Consider the following 25,168-nt stretch of genomic DNA (forward strand, 5'->3'; position numbering starts at 1 on the left):
CCTTCCCAACCTGACAGTAAACTCCCTGAGGGTGGGAAGCAAATCACTTCCCCTCAGCCAAGGGCCCAGGCACCGCGTTCTCCAGATGCTGGAGACCCTGAGACACATTCGGCGCAGTGCTGAGCGGGCATGCCGTAAATGCCTGTGGTTCATCGTGCTGACCTGTCTCTCACTCTAATTAACAGACAAGCAACAGAAGACAGACCTTCAGAGAAACCACCCAGCTTTCATCCACTTTCTTGTTAATTAGTACCTCATGTTTATTACTCAGTGTCTGAATTCTCAAATTAAATCATTCTTGGATTATTTTGTTTCTGAATGTGTAGTAAATATTGAAATTAATCAAGTCACAAAAGCTTTAAATTGTGCTCTGTGCTAATCCATTTTTAGAACAAGAATGGTATTTGGCATCTTCATAAAACTCCCATTAATTAACCACAGTAAAACGTAAGGAAATGATGCTAACTGCAAACAATCTGTCAAACATGCCCTAGCTTTATTTGGAATGAAAGGCTGTGTCTCATCTTCACATCCTAGTCTAGTCTATGTCTGCTTCTCCAGAGAGACTAAAAATTCTAGAAACAAAGACACCGTGTGGAGAATACCCATGTTCCAGATCTTTTAGAAACTGGCAGAGCTCAACTGATGATTTGTACAAAGAGAGGAATCTGGGGCCAAACCCGACAGTGAACCACGGCCAAAGTCAATGGCGTAAGCAGCATTTATGGATACTTCTGAGACAGCCACGAGCTATGAACTGCTTTGCTATTGCTCAAAGGCCCTGCTGATTATTGGTCCCTAATCCAGTGAGCATAATCACCTGAGTGTTTTGATTCTACTATCTCTGGATACTAGACTGGAACCTGCAATCCACTTCCACAAAGCAAACTCCCTTCTCCAAAGTGAATAAACAAAAGCACAAAACCAAATCAGTTTTGCTGTATGTTCTTCTGGTATACTATCCTCTTGCTCAGAGGAAGAAATATTTTCTTTGACCCTTGTACAGCCACACAGCTTTTGCTGTTTTTGCTTTCATCTTATTAGATCCTTCTATCCCTCTCCTGTGCTACCAGGCCAGTGGATTGTTCCATGTACTTCCAGAGTTTCTGCTGTGCTTTCATTAGGTCGCATTTGCTTATGATGAAATCCATTCGTTACCTGCTGACTCAAATCTTCCCAAATGACTTACTGCTCTTGGCTTTCATTTTCTTCACAGTGCACTGAAAAGGTCTACTTTGAAGTAAAATGAAAATGTGTGCGAGGGGCATTATAATAACAACATTAAAACTCCCTTCTTGTCATTAAATAAGCAAGCTAACCAGCAACCAAATCAGTTAAGGCAAAATTTTACCATTGATATATGGAACCTCTGAACAACAACCAAAGATTCTCTTTTGTTCCAGGCCATTCCTCAGACTCTCTCCTGTGCTCTTCATCAGCTGACAGGTCTGACACAGAAACTGAGTTTTTGTCTTCATGTTGCTCAGCTGCACGATTTATTCACAAGTCCCAAAACTTGAGACCTTCTAAAGTAAATTCCAGGTTTTTAAAAAAAGTTTAAAATAAACCTCTAAGAACTCTTCTATATCCCAACTATTTTTTATTTATTTATTTATTTTATTTATTTGACAGAGACAGCCAGGGAGAGAGGGAACACAGGCAGGGGGAGTGGGAGAGGAAGAAGCAGGCTCCTAGTGGAGGAGCCTGCCGTAGGGCTCGATCCCAGAACGCTAGGATCACGCCCTGAGCGGAAGGCAGACGCTTAACGACTGCGCCACCCAGGCGCCCCCCAACTACTTTCTAAGACTTGAACTTGCCATCGAACTTCTGAGGGCAACAATACAAGAGGACAGAATCGGAGGCCTTTTACAGATAGAACAGTGTTGCTCGGTCCTTTGAATCCAAACATGTTTCTGTTACGTATTTTTTAAAAATCTGAAGTATTCCTTTAACATATTTTGAAAAACAAAATAAATTAAGTATTGTGACTAAAAACGAATAAAGCAGTGCTACAAAGCACTGTATTTTTAGTCCCTACACACTCCTTTCTCTTGAAAACGAATTTGGCTAAGCGTCTGACTCTTGATTTTGGCTAAGCGTCTGACTCTTGATTTTGGCTGAGGTCATGATCTCAGGATTATGAGATCGAGCCCTGTATTGGGCTCCTCACTGGGCGTGGAGCCTGCTTACAATTCTCTCTCCCTCTCCTTGCCCCTCCCCCCACCTTCTCTCTCTCTCTCTCTCTCTCTCTCTCTGTCTGGAAGGAAGGAAGGGAGGAAGGGAGGGAGGAAGGAAGGAAGGAAGGAAGGAAGGGATGAAGGAAGGACGTAAGGAAGGAATTAATTCAAAACTCCTAGTTGTTAACTGACAATATAACACAGTAACTGATTAGCGGCACTGCAGAAGAGCCTTTGTTTTGTCAAAAGATTAGCAATAATGGATTTAACAACAGGGTGTTTTTTAAAAGACATTAAAAAACAGAGTTCAATTTATAATCACTAGATCCCATTTGACTTTTCCAAAAACAATTATTTTATTTTATAGAACAAGGATTATGCAAATATAGTGAACTAGCTCAAATACACTTATTTATATTTAGTCAGTGGATCACAGCATCTAATCCCCCCTGCTCCCCATACCCTTTAATTTCATCAACTTGAAAGGCATTTTTTTGGTTTAATTCAGTTTTGAGCAACTACCTGGCATCGCATCACTTTAAGATATGTATCAAAGTTCCCATGTGAACAATAATTTGCCTCAGACTGAGAAGGCCTATACAGATGGCAGGTGGAAAACTGCAGATGAGAAAAAGTTCAAAGAGCACTAGCGTTGTTCCAGAGCTCTCCCGGGCACCTGCATCATAGGCTTCCATAAGCAACTGTCACACTTAAAACTGACTCTTTGGAAGAGATAGATCTTCTTTATCAGGAACTTAACTTAGATCTGAATGTGAAATTAGAACAGTGTTCCTGACACCAAGGCTCAGACCACTGCAGTAAACTCCTGTTGTCTGGTCAAAGAAATGATCTACGCAACTTAACGTTAAGTAAGCAAAAAAGAAATGAAAAGAGGAAAATACAAATGGTATTTATTTAAATTTTCTCTAGCATACTCAAATCATGTTTATCTAGAGTAAAGTATTTTTTTAGGGGTGCCTGAGTGGCTCAGTCGGTTAAACAACTGACACTTGGTTTCAGCTCAGGTCCTGATCTCATGGGTCGTGTGAGATCCAGCCCCGTGTCGGGCTCTGCGCTCAGCGGGAATGTGCTTGGATATTCTCTCCCTCTACCCCTTCCCCCGCTCACATACACTTTTTCTCTCTCAAATAAATAAATCTTTTGAAAAATATATATTTTAAAAGGCATCTTTGAGGGGCGCCTGGGTGGCTTGGTCGATTAAGCGTCCAACTCTTGATTTTGGCTCAGGTCAGGATCTCAGGGTTGTGAGATGGAACCCCACACTGCGCTCCATCCTCAATGGGGAGTCTGCTTGAGATTCTCTCTCTCCCTCTCCCCTCCTCCCCATCTGTGCTCTCAAATAAAAAAATCATAAATAAATACATACATACATACACAGCATCTTTGATTGCATAATAAAATCAATGGACATAGTATTTCAGTCCAGAATTTGTTAAGGGATATAAGCCTATAAGGTCACTTCTTTCTCCAAAGGCAGACACATCTGGAGAATCCAAACGCTTGGTAGACAAAGATAGTTACGTTACAGACAAAACAAAAGCGAGGAGTTATTTTAAAAATAAGGCATGCAATTATACAGTTTGCTAAAATACATGATAAAAATGAGATTATTGTATGATACCATAGAAGACAATTTGGTTTCACTCTGGACAGTTTTCAGTTAACTATTTAGCTAGGGCATAATCTCTGGCATACCTGACCAGTAAAATTACAGATTTAGGCTGCAGTAAAATATAAAAATGTTAGAATCTTGACCAAGACAGTAGACTACTTTTAAGAATATAAAGATCTGAGCTATAGTCCTTGGTCTAAATCTGCAGCAGCAGAGGAGAGGAAAAGAACCAATTTGTCACTTTGCCAACAAGTGATTTTTCTTCTCCAAAACCCATATATGTGTGGAAACACAGAATAAAACCCAAAATGAAAACCATGTGCAAAACTGCTATCTTAGTTACTAATATCACTGGAATTAAGAAACAGAAAGAGGCCTGTCAGCAATAGAGCAGAAAAGCCTGGAGAGGTGGCACTGCTGTTAGAGAGAAACCTGTTCAAACCTGTACTAGCTTTTCCTGCCTCTAGCCTGGTTCTCACCTATAGCCAAAACCTTCCTCAGGCTTTTTTTTTTTTAAGATTTTATTTATTTATTTAACAGAGATAGAGACAGCCAGCGAGAGAGGGAACACAAGGGGGGAGTGGGAGAGGAAGAAGCAGGCTCATAGCGGAAGAGCCTGATGTGGGGCTCGATCCCATAACGCCGGGATCACGCCCTGAGCCAAAGGCAGACGCTTAACTGCTGTGCCACCCAGGCGTCCCCTTCCTCAGGCTTTTGATGAGTAGGCCCATTATTTCAAACAGGCAAGTTTCGTCAGACAGTCTCAAAGTATCCCATCTCGAGCCCCCAACCGCAGCTGTCTAGGGTAATAACTGGTCATTCAAATGCGGCCACTCGGAACAGTAACATGGCTGTGTCAGGCTTGTTCCTTGGTCTGACCTCAGCTTTCAGGACCAGGACCCACCCCATACAGACAATACCCACTGGTCAGCAAAGGGCTCTCAACAACTACAACTGTGAGATGTCTACGAGTAATTTAAAGAAGTCCCCCCAATGACAGGTATACTCTAATACGCCAGCCCATCCCAACCCCTTTGTAGTACTAATCAGTTGTTGGCCCCATCAACACTGATTTAGAGCAACAGAGTCAGTGTGAGGATGAAATAAGATAAATGATAAGCGTTTAGCACAATGCAGGACCAGCGAATACTAATCACAACAACTGCTGCTACCATGACTACCTCTCCCAAATCACGAGTGGTGCAGAGCTGGAGTGAGAATCCAGGGCCTCGTCTCTCAGTTCCAGGACAAATTCAAAAATACTAGAGTGATTCACATGAGTAAAAATGAGNCCCCCTCCCTCCTCGTCTCTCAGTTCCAGGACAAATTCAAAAATACTAGAGTGATTCACATGAGTAAAAATGAGTATTGTTCAGCACTTTTGTTTCAGCTGCGTGTTTGTGAGAAATGTGCAAATGGGTACGGTCACAGTGGAAAATCCATTTCTTACAGTGGACCGTATTCGAGAGTTTGGAAAACACTCTCCTAAACTACTTGGCCTCACCTGAAACCACAGTTTGAAACTTCTGATGTCAATACTGAGAACAGGGAAGGTGGGTGAAAGCGCAGTGTAGTGAAATCCAGCACAATTATGGCAAATGCTAAAATGTTAACATGGTGCATATTACTTGGTGCTTCAGAATCATACAACTTACACACTTAGGTAAGGCATTATAGTTTTTAAGCAGTGTGATCCTCACAAAAAATCTTAAACGTTTGGCGGTCACAAAACATACTAGGATCCTTTTTCTGAGTGCTGAGTTTTAGAAGTTCTTTATATATTTTGGACACTAACCCTTTATCTGACATGCCATTTTCAAATATCTTCTCCCATTCCGTAGGCTACCTACTAGTTTTGCTGACTGTTTCCTTTGCTTGCAGAAGCTTTTTGTTTTGATAAAGTCCCAATAGTTTATTTTTACTTTTGGTTTCCTTACCTCAGGAGACATCTAGAAAGAAGCTGCTATGGCCAATGTCAAAGAAGTTACTGCCTCTCAGCCCACAGAATGGGAGAATATGTTTGCAAAGGACACTACAGATAAAGGACTGGTATCCAAGATCTACAAAGAACTTCTCAAACTCAATACACGAGAAACAAATAAATCAAAAAATGGGCAGAAGATATGAACAGACACTTCTCCAATGAAGACATACAAATGGCTAACAGACACATGGAAAAATGTTCAAAATCATTAGCCATCAGGGAAATTCAAATCAAAACCACACTGAGATACCACCTTACGCCAGTTAGAATGGCAAAAATAGACAAGGCAAGAAACAACAATTGTTGGAGAGGATGTGGAGAAAGGGGATCCCTCCTACATTGTTGGTGGGAATGCAAGTTGGTACAGCCACTCTGGAAAACAGTGTGGAGGTCCCTTAAAAAGTTAAAAATTGANNNNGGGGGGTAATCAGAAGGGGGAATGAAACATGAGAGACTATGGACTATAAGAAACAAACTGAGGGCCTCAGAGGGGAGGGGGGTGGGGGAATGGGATAGACCGGTGATGGGTAGTAAGGAGGGCAGGTATTGCATGGTGCACTGGGTGTTATACGCAACTAATGAGGCATCAAACTTTACATCGGAATCCGGGGATGTACTGTATGGTGACTAACATAATATAATAAAAAATCATTAAAAAAAAAAAAGAAGTTACTGCCTCTGTTTTCTTCTAGGATTTTTATAGTTTCAGGTCTCACATTTAGGTCTTTAATCCTCTTTGAAATTATCTTTGTGTATGTTGGTGGGAATGCAAACTGGTGCAGCCACTCTGGAAAACAGTATAGAGTCTCCTCAAAAATAGAACTAAAAATAGTTCCTTAAAAATAGAACTACTCTACGATCCAGTAATTGCACTACTAGGTGTTTATCCAAAGAATACAAAAATACTAATTCAATGGGATACATGCACCCTGATGTTTATAACAGCATTATTTACAACAGCCAAATTGTAGAAACAACCCAAGTGTCCATCAACTGATGAATGGATAAAGAAAATGTGTATGTGAGGCGCGCCTGGGTGGCACAGCGGTTAAGCGTCTGCCTTCGGCTCAGGGCGTGATCCCAGCGTTATGGGATCGAGCCCCACGTCAGGCTCCTCTGCTATGAGCCTGCTTCTTCCTCTCCCACTCCCCCTGCTTGTGTTCCCTCTCTCGCTGGCTGTCTCTATCTCTGTCGAATGAATAATAAAATCTTAAAAAAAAAAAAAAAAAAAGAAAATGTGTATGTGTGTGTGCGCCTGCATACATCTACCACACTGCAATATTAGCCATAAAAAAAAGAATGAAATCTTGTCATTTGCAATGACACAGAGCTAAAGAGTATTATGCTAAGCAAAATAAGTCAGAGAAAGACAAATACTATATGATCTCACTCATATGTGGAATTTAAGAAAAAATAAGCAAAGGGAAAAGAAGAGAGGCAAACCAAGAAACAGACCCTTAACTACTTTAGAGAACAAACTGGTGGTTACCAGAGGGAGGTGGGGGGGGGAGGGAGATGGGTAGAATAGGTGAGGGGATTAAGGAGGGCACTTGTGATGGGCACCAGGTGATGTATGTAAGTGGGGAATCACTACTGTGTACCTGACACTAATATAACACTGTATGTTAACTAATTGGAAATTTAAATAAAATCTTTAAAACATTTTAAAAACCACACTAGGATTCTTAGCTTTATGCAGTCTGAATTCCCAACTTCACAGGTAATGAAACTGACGCTGAGAACTTGTGACCTGGCTAAAGTCACAAAGCTAATGTGTGACAAAACTGGAAACTTTGTCTTTATATTTCTACTTCAAATACGTTACTTGGCATTCACGCTCCAGTTACCTGCTATCAGATGGTAGTAATGGTTAAGTATTAAGTATAAAGTTAATAGACTGATTTTGGAAGTTGTTAGTAAAAAATCAGAAAATGCTATGAAAGATACTAAAAATTCAACTGAACATAATATCATCAACTCTTAATTTGAGTGATCCTAAGAAAAGGACAATGTAGTCAGTATGCTGGTCGACATGACAATACCATCAGTTCAAAGATCTTTAGAGTTAGTTAGGAATCAATGACATATTTTGAGACCTAAATGCAATGCACATGACAGTCAAGATACAACCTTCAGGGCATAAGGAATGCAAACTGCAGTGAGGAGACCAGGTAATTAGCCGAGGAAACACTTGGTCATGGGCTGTGTGTCCACCTCTTTGGGATACGGAGTCACTGAAACAGCACTGAAAGACTCCAGTGTGTCTCTCAACCTGGAAAAACTGAATTAAGAAGGAAAACGTTTGAGAATAAATACTACGGTACTAATAATGGTGTAGAGGAATCTGACCGTATTTGCTATTTTTGGTACTTATAACGTTTGATTGAACTGGGTCCATTAGAATAAACAGATCACTCTCACGATTTCATCTGTCATCTTAACAACAAACATTCAATCTTCAGTTCACCAACGTGGCAAATCTCTCCATTGTTTAGGTCTCTGAACAATGCTTTGTAGTTCCCAGTCTTGTAGCAGCCTTGATAAATACATACACATCTAAGTACTGAATATTCTTTTATGCTACTGTAAGTAGATTTTTTTAAAATTCATTTTCCAGTTGTTGCTAGTATGTAAAAATGCAATTGATTTTTTTATATTAGCCTCACATCCTGCTACCTTGCTAAAATTTACTTCCTAGTTCCAGTAGTTGATTAGTATACTTCTGAAATTTTTCTACGTAAACAATAATTTATGTCTCCAACAGGAAACGCACAGTTAGATAACTGATTTAGACTTGTGACTTCCAAGCTAAGTAAAAATTGAGGTTTGTTACATCTATAAATTTATTACATTTATATGAGTATTTTAACAGACAACTGAATTAAGAGGGAAACTGAGTACATCAAATTTATAAAAGAAGTTTTAAAATGTTTAAAGAAATTTATTTGTTTTTAAAGATTTTATTTATTTATTTGACAGAGATAGAGACAGCCAGCGAGAGAGGGAACACAAGCAGGGGGAGTGGGAGAGGAAGAAGCAGGCTCATAGCAGAGGAGCCTGATGTGGGGCTCGATCCCAGAACGCCGGGATCACGCCCTGAACCGAAGGCAGACGCTTAACCGCTGTGCCACCCAGGCGCCCCTTAAAATGTTTAAAGAAACTTAATTTGCATTTTATAAATGCAATCAAACGTTATTCAAAAGCACCTTAAAAAATGATTGCCAAAATGTGCAAAACTTGTACACTAAAAATAAGATTTATAATCTGACTTCAAATGTCTAAGGAAGAAAAAGATGTTACTTTAATAGACTACCACTGCAATGAATAATAATTTCTAAAATTAAAGTGAACCTTGGCATTGCCTTTCTTGCAAACAAAAATCATGTTCACAGGCACCTAAAACTTTACTATTCAACAGCGGATACCGGTATGCCCACAAATTTGAAAACCTAATACATAAATCCTGAAAAGCTGAGATAAACCAGTCTTCAAAAATTACAAATTGTCATTTTTTAGTGGGTTGTGAAATCAATGTAGTGGGTCAAGACAGACTTTTTTTTTTTTTTTAATAAGATAGTTAAGCAAATGGAGTGTATCACATCTAATGAGGATAAATACTATTTCATGAAACTCTGGTTTCAATTTCTTATCTATACTGATCGACACAATACTTGCGTGCATGCATGTGTACGAGTGCTGATACTAGGTGGAGATACAAACGTATTTTTTCCATGAGTTGTAGTTATAACTGTGAATAAAGCAAACACATGCCCTCAAGATCACCATCTATACAAAATGAGGTTTTTCTAGAAAACCATACTCTATTCTCTATCATGTCCTGACACACGGGAGGCACTTCATCCAGTGCTTACGTTACTGGGCGCTAGCAGCCTTAGAATTACTTGGTAAATGAAAAGGGGCTGCACTTAGGGACAACACCGCTCTTACATTTAAATGGCACCAAGGAATGGAAATCTCTGGCAGGTCCATCTTGGCCACACAATGTGGTACCAAATGTGGCTGTCATCCTGGTAACTTCAGCCTTCCTCAATAAGCCTACCTTAATTCTACTTCAGCTCCCCAAACCCCAGGCCACAGCTTGTCATGCCTCTGAAACTGTAAAATCAGATACTCTTTTTTCTCTCTATGCCATTTCCTATCGTTGCAGCTCGTTCAGTCAGCCCACCACCCTGGTTTTCAGAGACGACCAGTCCTGTGACCCTTTCTATGTCATTTTGCTCCATTTGTCCCATCTTCTGTTCCTTTCTAACTGAATTCAGATGCCATTACCCTATTACAACCATTTCCTTGTCAACAGCCTTAAATTCTTGCCCTTTCACGGCAACAAACAGCCTGGCAACAAGGGAACTCTGCCTTCTCCAGCTTGGGAAGCACCCCATCTACACAATAACCCTCACCGACTGGTTTTTTGTTTTTTTTTTTTGTAAGTTTTATTTATTTAAATTTTATCTCTATCTCCCCACATGGGACTCGAACTCACGACCCCAAGATCAAGAGGCACATGCTCTCCTGACAGAGCCAGCCAGGCACCCCTCGCCCTCACCGATTTTAACAGGGACTGGCAATCAGCTCTGTCTCCCGTTCTTATCCTGCCACCACCCCGTCACTAGTACCTACTTCAGGTGGAAAACAAAAGGCAGCAGATGAGAAAGCTTTCAACCTGCCGCCACCACACCGATCTATTTATCTTCACTTGCACTGAGCCTTTCCTCACCCTCTCCTACAAACAGACAAAGGGTCCTTGCTATCTAAGGCTCATTTTCCCGTCCGTGTGCTTGATTTTTCTTGTGCTTCATGCCAGAGACCTTGATATATTGATTTCCACCCCTCTTCTGTTATCATTAATCTTTCTCTGCCCTAACTCCCGTCAGCTTTTGAAAATGCTCAAGTCTCTCTCAGTTTTGAAGGCCTTCTTGTCATCAGATTTACCTTTCTGACTAGTGTCTTCAAAATTCAAATTTATGTCGCCTTCTTAACTTGTACTTGGCTGTTTTTCTCTCCAAGATTTTATTTATTTGGGGGGGGGAGGAGGAAGAAGGGCAGAAGGTGAGGGAGAAGCAGACTCCCTGCTGAGTGGGGAGCCCCATGTGGGGCCTGATCCCCGGACTCTGGGATCACGACCTGAGCCGATGGCAGACACTTAACCAACTGAGCCACAGAGGCAACCCCTTCTCCTTAGTTTCTAAGCCTTGACACAATTTCATTCTCCCCCGAGCTAAGACAGGTCTTGCTGAGCTCCTCCAAAGGTGCTTCTCCGGCCCTGTCAGCAGAATCAGACGCTGCTACTGCTCCCCGCTTCTCGAACATGCTTGCGACTTCCGTGACCCTACACTGTCTTGGCTTCTCCTGACCTCTTTGGTCTCTAATGGGGCTCTTCTTCATCTACTCAGTCATTCCATGGTGGGGTTCCTCGGGGTTCTCCCCTCGGACCACTGTTCCTCACTGCAAACAACCGCACTCCCTCGTAAGGCTCCTATGAACGTGCTAATGCCTCCTTCCCAGGTCCTTCATCAGTGTCAGGTCTGTATGTCCAACCGCCTCCCCGACATCTCTGTGCATGTCTCCAAACACCCTCAACTCAACATGTCCAAGCTGAACTCACCATTCCTCTCCTCCTCCCCCAAATTTGCTCTTCCTTCCACGTTCCTCGTTTCAGAAATGAAGAGTCAGCATTAACTCCGTTCATGTCAGAATCTAAACAACCCTCTTGACAACTCTCTTCCCTCACCCTCACTAAATACAATTAACCGGCCAGTTCTGTGTACCCCACCTCCTGAATATCCTTAGCATCTGTTCACTCCTGTCCCAGTCCCAGTTGTTACCACCCTAGTCCGGGCCACCATCATCCTTTGCTTAGAGTACCACATGCAAAGCCCTCCTGCAGTCTTTCTACCTCCAGTCTTAACTGAGTCCTGGCCATCCTCCACGTATGGAGTAGAAATGACAGAAGTGCTGATGTCACTCTGGTGCTTAAAACCCTTTCCTGGCCTTCCAGTGCTTTTAAGAGAAATACCAGAAGTCCTTACAATGATTAGCAAAGTTCTTTACTGGACAGCTGGCATCTCCCCCACCTAGCCCATCACCCCCTGCCAAACTCTAGCTGTGCTCCCTGCCCCGCCCCAGGCCTTCTGAATATGCGCTTCTCTCTCCCTGAAGCTCTTGAATTCCCTCCCTTTAAAATGTCTAACAGATCACTTCATTGGAGAGCATTCCCCGACCCCCCACACCCTGTCCAAACCTGGGCTGAGGACCCCCCCATGTGGACCCAACCACACAAACCACACTTCACTGAAACTGCTGGGGACCAGTCTGCATCCTCCGCTAAGCTCCCGGAGGGCTGGGATGAGTAATGTCCATCTCCATCATAAAGCGGAATACCTGGCTGGATAAATACTTGCTGAATGAATGATTTCATGAATTTTTCACATTTCTGATTCAATTCTTGGCTGGCTCCTCCAACTATTTCAAATTAAACTAGCCTTTTTTTGGTTTGGTTTTGTTTTAAAGTCTACTACTTTCTCATGTTTGTGGTCCTTACTCTATGAGCCCCAACGCAACGGACATGGTCAGCTAACACTAGGACGTGCCACCTCAACCTGTACTAATACGTCAGACGCTGCTTGGGCATTGCCTCTTATCCCCAGGGCCTCGTCTCCGGCTCACACCATGACCACCATGCATGGTTCTATGAAGGGTAGATGGACAAGGTCTGTCTTGCTTCCTCCCTTTCGGACGCAGCAGCCTGACTTCCACTTGGACATGTGCAAACGCCCAGTGCAGAGACATAACACCCAGTGAGACCGTCATCAGCCAGGGAACAGTGAGGGACACAGGCTCTCCCCTGTGGTCCTTCAGGCAGCCAATTCTGAGACATCCCCGACGGCTTCTCAAGGGACTAAACTCCAGGCACTGAAGTGCTGGTCTGCACTGTGCACACACACCATTTTGTTATCTTTTCCGCTTTCCTTCACTAGTTCACTCTCTCCAGTCCCCAGTCCTGCTCCTGGGAATGCAAGCCAAGGTTTCAGGATCTGCTTCTGGAGGAAAGCAGGCTAAGTGTCTCTTCAGCATCAGAATTTTTACCCTTGTTTTCTTATTTTGATAGGGGTTAGTAAAGCAGATAGCTTTACTTCTTTCCAGATTGTCAACATGTCCTTCCTATTTTCAGACAAATTTCATTTTATTATTATCAGTGAACACACTCCACAGAAGCATGAACAAGTCAAGTCTTCCATAAATGAAGTCTATTTCAAATGAATGGCAGCTAGAAAAATACATTTCTTACAAGAACCGGAATTCTACCCCAGTTTCCATGTTTATATTAAAAACATTTTGCTAGCATCACATAAAAGAACACTTATAAAATAAACAGACCTTCTCATACCTTCATTTTATAGCTTGCTTATTTTTCTGTCGAGAGACTGAATATTAACAGACACAAAAGAGAATCTAAACAGTTTGAAAATATCTTTCAGACAAAGGCAGAGACTTCATTCTTATATTGAAGCTGGGTGTGAATGATATAAGAAACCTTTGGATTGTTATGTTTGTCTTTGGGTCAGTTCCTCCAATAGCTAATAGACACCGTACTATGACTGGCAAATGATGCAGATTCCAAAATATAGCACCAAGTATCCTTCAAGAATTTTTTCAATTAAGCTAATGATTCATGTTCTGTTACTACAGAATATTTACTGATAATTCACAAGGTAGGAAAATGTTCAATTAATTGCACATTAGGGCTAATGATAAGCTTGACTGACATTCTGGGATATAATCTTTTGCCCATTTTTTCCTTATTTAGTCATTAATCATTCCATCAATTGTCAGAGATCATTTAATTTATTGGCTAAGCAAAGTTTTTAAATTCTCTACTTTTTATCAAAGTTTTTAAATTTTTAAAATTTGTTTAAAACCAGAATGCATAGAAATCATCAATGCTTAAAGAATTTCGTGCTTTTTGGGTAGTAATAAATTTTTATTTTCATTACAATAAAGTATCCCTGTGAAGGAGTTACATGTCTTCTCAAAATTTTCTAAGGTACCTGGATTAGAGTATTTAAAGAATTCTACTGTTATATATAAATGACAGTAATCTTATTTTTATGAAAAAGCATGTGAAGTCCATGCCTTCCAGCTCTGAAACATAAGAATACACTCCATTTATAATATATGTAATGCCTAGAATTAAGATGCCACAAAGCTCCCTAGCAAAAAAAAAAAAAAAAAAAAAAAAAAAAGTCCCTTAAATACTCTGTAGCTTTGCCAGGTATGATGCACAGACTGAACCATACCTTGTCTATGTTAAGATTCACATTTTTACCCATTCGGACACTTCTGAAACCCAGATGCATCTTACAACTGATGGGAGTCAGAGTCTAATTGACAACATTTTTCCTATCTTAGTAGTACATCAAATAAAGGACTTAGAATTGATGATGGCTTACGCTCATCCAGCACTCAGACAACAGGTATGGGCTTTATTTTTATTCTTTAACTGACGTTTTAGACAACCTCTTCATTATAAAAAAAAGTCAGTTCTTTATTCAAACAAACAAAGCAGCACTGTAAGACGCCACACAGTAGAGCCAGGCTGAACGAGCATTTTATAGACGTGTTCTGAAGTGTCATGGTCGTTTCCAGCTTGCTGGATGGAACGATTTCAAAATTATTATTATTTATTATAGGATTAATCAAATTAAAAACTGCATGATTATAAAAGGGAATTATTTACTTTAAAAAATTTATCTATTCCATAAGAAAAGAGAAAGGGATCAGAGAAATATTTCTTGAACAGCTAAATGGAAACCTCAAGTCTGCTTCAGACTTTTTCAGAACTATTTCAGTCTGCCACCAGCCAGGGCTCTGGCAACTTTCAGTCATTGGCTCACTGCTTGTGCATGCCTTTCTGTGCAAAGACTGGCTGGTAGAAATTTGTAAAGCAATATTTTAAAAATTTCTCTCGTGCAAGACTGGTTTTAAGACACTCAAAAAAAAAATGAGAACAGTTGTTGCAACTGTTGAAGTTTACCTTCGTAAGTTTGTTGCACATTTTTCAGTAGAAAATGCAAATGCTAAAATGTTATAATATTTCAGTGGTATGCACAAATACCATAGGAAGGACTTGTTTTCTTGCTCCTTACCATCCTCATTAAAAAACCATGTCAACTAGGGAAACCTAGTTTCTGATTTTTAAAACAGGAGTCATAGTAGTGCTACACTAACATCTGGATAAGAAAGAATAGCTTTGAGGGGCGCCTGGGTGGCTCAGTCGTTAAGCGTCTGCCTTTGGCTCAGGGCATGATCCCAGCATTATGGGATCGAGCCCCACATCAGGCTCCTCCGCTATGAGCCTGCTTCTTCCTCTCCCACTCCCCCTGCTTGTGTTCCCTCTCTCACTGGCTGTCTCTCTCTCTCTAATAAATAAATAAAATCTTTAAAAAAAAAAAAAAAGAATAGCTTTGAAAAACAGGCTAGGGGCGCCTGGGTGGCACAGCGGTTAAGCGTCTGCCTTCGGCTCAGGGCGTGATCCCGGCGTTATGGGATCGAGCCCCACGTCAGGCTCCTCTGCTGTGAGCTTGCTTCTTCCTCTCCCACTCCCCCTGCTGTGTTCCCTCTCTCGCTGGCTGTCTCTATCTCTGTCGAATAAATAAATAAAATCTTAAAANAAAAAAAAAGAATAGCTTTGAAAAACAAGGCTAAGTGGGAAAAGATAGAAATAACATAATGAAGTGATATTTTCACGTGGCTAGAGAGTAAACTGAAAAATTATGAGACTGTGACTTTTGGGACGCCTGGGTGGTTCAGTACAATAAGTGCCTGCCTTTGGCTCAGGTCATGATCCCAGGGTACTAGGATCGAGTCCCACATTGCGCTCCTTGCTCAGCGGGGAGTCCGCTTCTCCCTCTGCCTGCCACTTCCCCTGCTTGTGCTCTCTCTCTCTGACAAATAAATAAATAAAATCTTAAAAAAAAAAAGACTGTAACTTTTTATATTTTCTACATCAAAACACATTCTCCAGATTCACCAAATATAAAAGCCAAATTTCCAAAGATATTGGTCCTCTCTTCACCTGCTACACATCCCAGGACCACCATCTTTACAGGCAACAGAGAATATATGTTTACTAAGTATCCAACAATCAATATCAAAGTAGGTAGGTCAACCTCAAAGTCAGCTTAATTCTATACTGCAATAATTAAGAAAGACACTGTCCACTTATAAGTTATTACTGCAGCACATTTTTAGGGGCCCTTGGAAGTTCTGGTAAATCTGTTTTCTCATTATGTATTATTTCCCAGTGATCAGGGTAACACATGGCTAACATGCCATTTTGAGGGACCAGGAACACAGTATTCAGGAAGTGATACCAGGCTTGGAGAAACCAGGAAAGCAAATACAGCTCAGAGCTCTTTCTGAACCTGATTATTTCACACACGGTCAGAGTAGGACTTGCTTTTTCCATAGGCATACGTGACAGAGACTACAAAAGTATAGAAAAAATGCCAGGGAGCCATGCCAGCAAGAAAGAAGAATGGAGTAAAGAGACAAATGAAACAACATAAAAAAACAGATTGGAGCCTAGGAACTTCAGGGGATCAAACCAGAAGAAAGCTCCTTACACTTGAATTTTCATTAACTGGCTGGGAAGAGGGAAAATGTCCTAGAAATTCTCTAACCTGGGTAAATGCATAAAGCACTAAGAGAAAATTAGGTGCCATTATTTTTGCGGCAAATTTAAATTCAATATCCTTACTAATATTTTGACTTAGACAAATTAGGAAATTTCTTACAAAATTTCAAAGTATGTGCAGAAAAGACTGAGTGAAATCTAGACTAATCTGTGGTAAAATGAGTATATTGCTGCAATTACCAGTAAAGACAGAAATAAAGACCATTCTACTTAGCTCCTTTGAAATCAATACTAAAAATAGGTACTTAAAAAAATGAAAGAGCAATAGTTAAACTAAAATTATTTAAATCTCTGATTAAAAACAAGTATTCGTTGGTATTTTTCCCAATAAATGATATCTGAGGGGGTCAATGACAAAACATTCCACAATTTTCTGAGGATCAACTGAGGTCATCCAGGAGGAACCATAGGATGGTACTTGGGAAATAACATATGCTCAGTGAAGTTGTCATTTGTTATAAATCTGGAAGCAGAAGGATTTTACTACCAACAATAAATAGTACAACACCTGTACAACATTAAGAGTCAAATCAAATCATAATTTATCATGGTTCTAAAACCAACTCCAAAACATCTGGTTTACTCTGTCAATGACGCCTGTAAATATCTGTGTTTGACACAGCCTATCACCCAATTGCTGGCATTTGTCCGCTGAATCCCCAAATCAGTGGTCAAATAGTCTTTCACCTTACTAAAAGGAAGCAGCAACACAGAGCATTCAGTAAAAATGACAACAAAAGTGTGGAAGATGAGTCCTGCTCTGTTTTTTAAAAAATGTACACAGGTGTATGCAGAGAAAAAAGATCGGATGTAGAGCACAGAAACACCGACAGTGATTACTGCTGTACAGAGAGGCCACAGGGTCGTTTCAATTTCTTCTTACCCGTGGTTTTATGCATTTGGATAAATCTGCTGTTCACAGTAAACATTTTTAAAAGATAATTTTGTAACTGTGATGAATTTTTGAATTCTATACATATCCAATTATCAATTTAATAAGCAATCGAACAAATTTTTACTTAAAAATCATGTGAGAAACTTCTAAATCCTTTCTTTAGAGTCAGCAGAGGTCCTGAATTCAAAAACAAAAGACAGATTCATGCACAAAGGGACGTCTTTAGAATTTTTCAAGCTGCTTTAGTTTGTCAGCCCCTCCCTTCCCCCCACCATACGGTAAAGCAGTAAATACAACAGGTTTTTACCTTGCTGCAGACTTCCTAGTTAAGCAAATAACCATATAACCCAAACCTCCAAAATGTGGGAGGTGGGGGAGTGGGAGGTCGAGGGCAGGGAGGAATAGGATTTCCAGAGGCTTATATCAATTCAGGATAGAGGGAAATGTAATTTTTCTTACAAGTGGCCCCATGCACCTTGTAGCCAAGCTTTGTTTTACAGGGACCTGTGGTGATCGGCTGTGCCTTCTGCAGAGCAATTTAACTACTAAACAGCTGGGAGGAGAAACAAGATTTAGTGTGTGGGGGGGAAAGCACCATGCCAACTAACAACAGAGCCCGTATTAAGCTCTGTATTTTGTCTGAGTCAGAGTTTGGGTCACGTAAGAGTAAAACTGGCCCAAGAGAAGAGAACAGTTTCTCACAGATTGCCATTTAAATCTCAAATGACCATGTTTCACAGCATGCTCAATACAGTCCAGCGTGTAACTGCATTTTAATTTCCTAAAACCACAGGATAGAAGTCTGATTTCAAATAGTGTCTGGACTGTGATATTCAATACTGATAAAACTGTATGGTGTTCTCTTGAAAGTTGCAAAGATTCAGCATATGGAAAAGGATCTTCCTTTTCTTTGAGGCACTATTCTTGGAGAACATTACTCCTGACTTTCATAAATGAATTCTAAACAATGAATATTAAGAGCTAAAGCTTGTGCCGTAAGAAAGGTAATTTAATGGACTACAGGGGACNTTCACAGCATGCTCAATACAGTCCAGCGTGTAACTGCATTTTAATTTCCTAAAACCACAGGATAGAAGTCTGATTTCAAATAGTGTCTGGACTGTGATATTCAATACTGATAAAACTGTATGGTGTTCTCTTGAAAGTTGCAAAGATTCAGCATATGGAAAAGGATCTTCCTTTTCTTTGAGGCACTATTCTTGGAGAACATTACTCCTCTGACTTTCATAAATGAATTCTAAACAATGAATATTAAGAGCTAAAGCTTGTGCCGTAAGAAAGGTAATTTAATGGACTACAGGGGACAAACACACTGCATACTCTTCACTCACCACGGGGTCACACCATCGAAACGAGACTTCAGATTTTGCTATGAAATGCTCATCTGTGCTTACTGTGGAAAATGAACTTAGAACCTATTAACATGAATGAATCTGTACTTGAACGTCCATTCAGTGCATGGAAATTACTCGGTTACCTTTTCAACTCTATAAAACAGGGAGAGCCTGTGATGGCCTTAATTTCCAGGTATTATATAAAAAGAAGGAACCCTTAAAACAGATCAAAAAGTAAAGAAAAAGGGGAAGGTGAAACCAGGTCTTAAGTTTGGGGGTCAGAAACCAATTCATGGTCATATCGTTTAGTTGGAAGGAATGTACAAATTTTTGTATGTGAACATGAAATAACGGGGTGAAGATGGTGAGCAGTTTCACCATAAGGGAATGGCCCAGAGCCGCCCTTGAGAAAGTTTGCTAAAAGGGAAAAAAATCTTCTTTGAAGGGACAGTGGATTAAGTATATACGTTCCTCTACACTACTTACTATTGCTTTTCCCTTTGAGCCTGACTCAAACACTCACTCACAAATTCAATAGGTCTGTTTTTAAGCAACACATCTGTTTCATCAGTTAGGTGTAATTTTACTTAGAAATAATGAAATTCTGATTAACCGAAGGTATAAGAAGTATAAAGCGATGGTTGTTCTATGAACCTAAAAATATCCAGGAAACCTGGGGGTGACCTCGGGGTAACCAGCTATGAGTCAGGTGGGACCCAAGGCCACATGTTCAGCAGAGTCTAAGCTATCATAATGAGTAAGAAGTTCCCCTCTTGATTTCATAACAGCTTTTCACAGAGATACCAAAATACAATGGAATATGAATCAATTTTTTTGGTAAGAAAAAACCTGATCTGTGGGGGGGGGGAATGCACATCCTAGAACAGAAGAATTTACTGTATTTCTTTTCTTGTCCCTTTTGTCTTCCTATTTGATTTTTCCATTTACTCCCTTCCCCTCCCTTGGGCTTTCCACTTCTCTTTTCTGATTTTTTTTCCAAGCTAAGACCATAGGTGACTAGATAAAAAATATTTTATTCTTAATTGTGCCTCGGGCATCTTTTCTGGTGGGCTGGGAGGAGTCAGAACTCAGCTAAGCACACAGGATAACACCCAGGCACTTGCGTCTGAGGAAAAATACTCATGGGAACTTGATGCAACCATCCTGAGAGCGTCACAACTCACGCGTGATGAACAAAGCTGCAGTGGAACGCAGGGAGGGTGAGGAGGCCTGTGTAGAGGAGGACCGCTGTAACCTGAGGGCGCGTCTAGACAAAAGGGAGGTGAGTAGAACTGCATGTTTTTTGGAGACAGGAATCAGACCAAATAAAGGCAGATGCAGACGAAAGCCCGTGGCTCAGCACTAAGCGTGCTCATTTGTCCAGCAACCACCAACGCAGCAATAACACGGGGCTCTTCTCGGCATGTTTGTCTTACTTTAATCCTCGTTACAGCTCAATAAGGTGGGCTCTATTATCATCTTAATTTTGAAGGCCAGGAATCTGAAGCTAGGAAGATGCTGAAACTGCCTACGGGCACCCAGTTTACAGGCTGATGATGGAGCCAGGATGCAAGCGCAGGAAGTCTGACCCGGGGGCTATCCTTTTAGTGTCAGTGCCTACTACAGTGCAGAGTATCCAGACGGCGATTACTAAGGAGATCAAATATGGCTAGGGCTCTACTGCGCAGGAGGCGGAAGAAGGGACAGAAAAGGAGAAGCACCAGAGATGTACGAAGAAATTCAACAAAGTATTGTCTCACTCACACACACACACACACACACACACACACACACAAAGAAGAAGAAGAAGAAAGTATTGTCACAAAACCCATCCCAGCCTGCTGGCCCTCAGGAAACCATTCCACAACTTTATTCAGTCCAACTGGTCAGTCTTTCTATCTTTTTGACCATAGCTAAACAATCTAGTGAATAATTTTTATGCCGTGTGATAGCTGTAAAGAGAAACGGAAAGTGGTATCAGCCCTCAAAGCACAGAACAACTAGTAACAGAAGAAGATGGGTTAGTAAGGAGCAGAAGCACATGAAGTTTCTGTTTATTAAACAAAAGTGAGAGTGCTGTATGCGTGCACATGTGGTATCTCCCTGTCGTACGCACACACACACGTGCACACACGCACACACTCCGGCACATTCAACAGATAAAAAGCTACCTGGACCCTATGAAGAGCCAAAGCCACACACATGGAACCTAGAAACACTGCCAACGATTTCTGGCAGAGCTCTGCTCCAAGCCTACCTGCTTCTGGGTCCTGGTTGAAACGACAGTACTTGGAGTTCTCAAGTGAAGACAGGCACTGCTCAATGGGCACCCAAACATACGTCTCAGGACACAACAAGTCAGAAGGTCTATACTGACCCTAAAGAGAAGGGAAAAAAGCCACTGGCATTAAAAACACAGTAACTTCCTGGTTACAAGGCTCCAGAGTTCCAGAAAAGGTTTTAATCACCAATTTAAACAGTCAACCAGAAACAGCTTTCCTGTAAATATTAAGTAACTCTAGGAACTGCTTCCCCATCTCAAGAATGCACATTTGACTCAAAAGCTCTCTAAAAGTAATGCATCACTATTTGTGATGCCTGTATTGATGGAAGATTCGAGTTTCTACTTTCTTTTTGAAGAAATACTTAATATATGATTCTTGCTGAGCTGATTGCAAAGAATACCCAGTTTTGAAATCAAAATGAAATGTCTTTTCATGTGTGACAGAATTACAATTTACATCTGGAGCAAACTTCTTTTCCAAAGTGGAATTTCAGGATGTTTTCATTTGTAGACTCAGTTGATAATACTCATTCCATGCTAATGTATTAAAAAATACTCTTTTGTCAAGAAACTTTCATGAATAATCTAAACCGGTAAAATGTAAATTAAGAGAAGTTTAAAAAACATTACAGAAATTTTAGGGAAACTTCTATGATAATAATCCTCTCAAGTTTCTTCAAAAATACCATGTTAGCAAAAATGATTTATATATTTATAACCCAATCATGCACACCAAATCTAAAACAAAGACTATACACTAGTCATTCAGTGAAAATTTTCAGAAGCATCAAAGTTAATTAAAATTCCAAATATCTCTTCTCTAAAATTTTGAAATTCAAAATTCATTATGGAGGTTAAAATCCAGTAGTGTTTTCCAACTCTTTAGTACAACCCATAGTAAGAAATATACTTTACATCATAACCTAGCAAACATATATGCAAATACAGAACTAGAAACAAACCTTTTACTATAGTATGCTTACCCATGTTATGTAATCTTTTATTTCCTATCCTACTCCATTTCTTTTTTTAATGATGCTCTTGAACCATAAATACTGCTTTTACAAACAGCAAGTGGGTCACAACCTTAGAGTCTGAAAAGCCCAATCTAGGGGCGCCTGGGTGGCACAGCAGTTAAGCGTCTGCCTTCGGCTCAGGACGTTATCCCGGCGTTATGGGATCGAGCCCCACATCAGGCTCCTCCGCTATGAGCCTGCTTCTTCCTCTCCCACCCCCCCTGCTCGTGTTCCTTCTCTCGCTGGCTGTCTCTATCTCTGTCAGATAAATAAATAAAATCTTAAAAAAAAAAAAAAGAAAAGAAAAAGAAAAACCCAATCTAGCACAAAGCCCTTTACAAAGAATACTGCCGTTAACGGACCAGCACTGTTACATACCTTTTTATCAGACAGGCACTCTGTAACCTTCCTGCTATGTGCAGGTCACTATATGAAGCCTCAGTCAGAAATACAAGGAACACCAAACCCTCCCAGCACTCGAAGAATCCAGAAGTCCACAAGCAATTGGGGGAGAGCGTACATGAAGAAAGTGTATGCAAACCAGCTCCTGCTGGAGAGGCTGGGGGAGGGAGGTCAAGGGCGATGCGGAGTTTTATTGGGGATTTAACAGAGGACTGGAGTTAAGTCTAGGGCAGGACGAAAAGGAATGAGAACAATCTAGAAGAAGGGAACAGGATAAACAAGGACGCAGAGTGGGGCCTGGTATGAGATCACCCCGAGGAACAGGAAATAGCAGGGCGCTGCAGAAACGGAAAGGTAGGTTAGGACAGATTCCGTGAGGCCTCGAAATTCATGTTTCAGGCTATACCTTAGATGAAATGGGAATTCTTGCTGGCTAAGAGAGAAAGCATGACAGGAGGGAGACTAGAACTCAGGTGCCTGACCCCGAGCTTCCCAGACCGTTCGTGGCATTGCTGACACCTCGCGGCCCTGGAGCAGGAAAGGCCATCCGTAAGGAGCGGCTCCAAGTGGTCCACGTACTCATCCAACACGAAAATTCCTAACACAGGATTCTTTAGAGATGAATTCATAATCAGTAGGTGCAACAAAGCCTGATATTCAAAGATATCTATCTTATCAAAAGCAACGTCATTCTCTCCATTAATTCAAAAAAATTGTTTTACTTGTGGAAAGCAGCAACATGATGTGACACTGACCATGCTGACAAATGTGAAAAACTAGAGGTCTAAAACAATGGGTCTAAATCTCCTTTATTTTCGTTTTGGTTATAGACCATTCTGAAATCTGATGAGGGGGAAAAAGCTAAGCATAAAAGCTAAAGATATAAAACTTCTACAGAGAAAAAACGAAGTACATCCCCTTGGAGTATGCAAAGATTTCTTAGTGCACAAAAAAGCATTAACCATAACAAAAAAACAACAAACAACTGATGAACTGGGCTTCATGAAAATTATATACTGTTTTCAAAAAATTATTAAGAAAATAAATAGGCAAGCCAAAGACTAAGAGGAAATATTAACAGAACGTATACTGGAAAACAGATTTGTATCCAAAACACATAAAAAAACCTTAAGAATAAAAAATGCATCTTTAAAAAAAGGCACTAAATATACATGAATGACTAATAAACACCTGAAAATATATTCAATATCAGTTACCAGAAATGCAAATTAAAGCCATAACATATCACTGCACACCCACCAGAATGGCTAACATTAAAAAGACTGAATAACAAGTTCTGGCAAGGATTTGGACTATGTAGAACATAGATACTGAGGGTTTAAAATGGTATAACCATTTAGGAAAATACATTCTTGGACATTTATCATTTGTGAATATGCCTAGGATAAATTCCTTGAATTGGAATTGACGCGTGTCAGGGTTTTTATGTTTTACAGCACAAAACTATTTTCCGTAGAAGTTGTGCCATTATACATTTCCATTAGCAACATATGGACACGTGTTCATTTCCCCACATCCTTACCAACACAGCACACAATCAAAACTTTCAATCTCTGCCAATCTGAGAAATGGCATTTCATTGTGGTTTTAATTTGCATCACAAAGCTTTCCATACGTTTAAAGCAATTTATATTTCCTTTCCCATAATGTTAGCCCACTCTGTCATTAGATTTCTGGTCTTATTATTTGAAAAACTCTTTATATATTAAGGAAATTCATCCTTAGTTTGCAAAGTATGCTTTACTTCCCTAGTTTATGGGTCTTTTGACTATGCCATTTTCTTTCACCAGGTGGAAATCTGATAAATGGTCAAATTCATCATTTTTAAAAATGGTGTCTGAGTTTTGCAATATAATTTCTAAAAGTCACCATCACTCAGATATTATAGAAACATTCACATGTTTTTTCTAGTACTTTTATGGTTTCATAATTTTACATTTATGCTTCGTCTGGAGTTTATTTTGGTGTAAGGTATAAGAAAAAGATTTAACCTAATTTCTTTCAGATGTTTACCAAGTGGCCTCAATATCATTTTAGGACCGTTGTTTCCCCTGCTGATTTAAAAATATCTTTCTGATAACTTACCAAATTTCCATATACAATTGGATCTCTTTCAGCACTTCCTATTTATTTTGATATACTGACCTATCCATGTGCCAGTGCCACATGGTTTTAACTATTAAAGCTTGATATTATATTTTAATATCTAGTAGATCTAACCATCCCCCTATCATTGCTCTTCATTTGCAGAATTTTCTGGTTCTTTCTGCTTAATTTTTCTAAAATTCTGTACTTAGAGGGTACCTGGCTGGCTCAGTCAGTGTGCAACTCTTGTGAGCTGTGAGTCCAACCCCCAGGATGGGTGCAGAAGACTACTTAAATAAAATCTTAAAAAATAAAATAAGACAAAAAAAATAAAATGCCGTACTTAATACAAAAATGTTACCATTATGAACAAGGAAAGAGTAATAAAAATGTTATGGTGTATTTTGTCTATTGTGATGGCAGGACATAAAATCAGAGAATCCCAAGAATGTTAGTAAAAAGAAAATACATGTATCATCTTAAGCTAAAAAAAAAACAAAACACAACTCAAAACATACAAATGACACCATTTTCTAATTTGAGGTAGAACTGAATGATGATTGGTTAAGATGCACATATCAAATATTGGGGGGCAGGGCAGT

The 25,168-nt window shown here is 40.2% G+C and overlaps 1 protein-coding gene across 12 annotated transcripts in view; it reads right to left on the minus strand.

Annotated features, from left to right (window-relative positions):
• The window catches only part of ATE1 (arginyltransferase 1), a 163,814-nt gene that overhangs the window by 26,059 nt on the left and 112,587 nt on the right, over positions 1-25,168 (minus strand). For 10 of the 12 annotated variants that reach the window (XM_034663369.1, XM_019805147.2, XM_019805146.2 and 7 more), the window contains one exon: positions 21,016-21,136. The exons of 1 other annotated variant lie outside the window; for it this stretch is intronic. In XM_034663369.1, the coding sequence (XP_034519260.1) occupies positions 21,016-21,136 (121 nt within the window). Of the gene's footprint in view, positions 1-7,293; positions 8,076-21,015; positions 21,137-25,168 lie in introns of those variants that run through there. One more of the 12 variants, XM_034663373.1, reaches the window with a different exon arrangement.

This window comes from Ailuropoda melanoleuca, chromosome 6 (genome assembly GCF_002007445.2).
Source record: "Ailuropoda melanoleuca isolate Jingjing chromosome 6, ASM200744v2, whole genome shotgun sequence".
Taxonomy (NCBI): Eukaryota; Metazoa; Chordata; class Mammalia; order Carnivora; family Ursidae; genus Ailuropoda; species Ailuropoda melanoleuca.